General features: G+C 34.0%; 1 protein-coding gene across 1 annotated transcript in view; it reads left to right on the top strand.

Annotated features, from left to right (window-relative positions):
* LOC119591653 (vascular endothelial growth factor A-like) overlaps window positions 1-639 on the top strand; it is a 7,441-nt gene continuing 6,802 nt past the window's right edge. Inside the window, exon 1 of the mRNA XM_037940408.1 lies at window positions 1-105. Within this exon, the coding sequence (XP_037796336.1) occupies window positions 98-105 (8 nt within the window). The 5' untranslated portion in view covers window positions 1-97. The remainder of the gene's footprint in view (window positions 106-639) is intronic.

Here is a 639-nt window from a genome sequence, read left to right as displayed (position 1 = left end):
TACTGATTAAATGTGTTTGAATTAGAGTGAAACGTAAAATAAAAGTTAGCTGAACTTTGACGTTTGCACTGAAAAACTGTTTGTGTTAAACATAAATATGATCAGGTGAGCACGAGGTGAAGAAATCGAGATAGAGGAAAATGACATAATTATGGGATCAGTGTGATTGAATAATATGAAGCAAATTGAAAGCACGAGAATAAATAATGATATCTTCTCCCAATCTTACATTTCAAATCTAAAAGCGTGTTTTACCGACATTTGTCGGTATTTAAACCTTAAACTTGTATATAGTTTACCATAACTCATGCGTTGCTTTTAATCTGCAATGTACATTCAGATATTAGTTGTGCGGGAATTAGATCGTAACGAACTTGGGTCAGGGTTCTGGAGATCAGCGAGTCTCATGGCAATTTGAAAGCAATACTTAGAAATAAGTAAATGATTAGCATACTGAAATGTACATATAAAAATGTAAACACCACTGGTTAGCGTATAATAGTCGTTGGAATAGGTTTGTGTGGGAAATGCATGAAATCGAATTGATTGACTATAAAGGAACGAGTTTCAAAAACTGAATTAGGCTGATAGCACAATTTAGAAATGGACTAAGAAGCACTAGTGACCACAAACCTACAC

The sequence above is a fragment of the Penaeus monodon genome, chromosome 29, assembly GCF_015228065.2.
Source record: "Penaeus monodon isolate SGIC_2016 chromosome 29, NSTDA_Pmon_1, whole genome shotgun sequence".
In the NCBI taxonomy this organism is placed as follows: domain Eukaryota; kingdom Metazoa; phylum Arthropoda; class Malacostraca; order Decapoda; family Penaeidae; genus Penaeus; species Penaeus monodon.
Note: the sequence above shows the minus strand (reverse complement) of the source record. Positions and strands in the feature narration are given on the sequence as shown.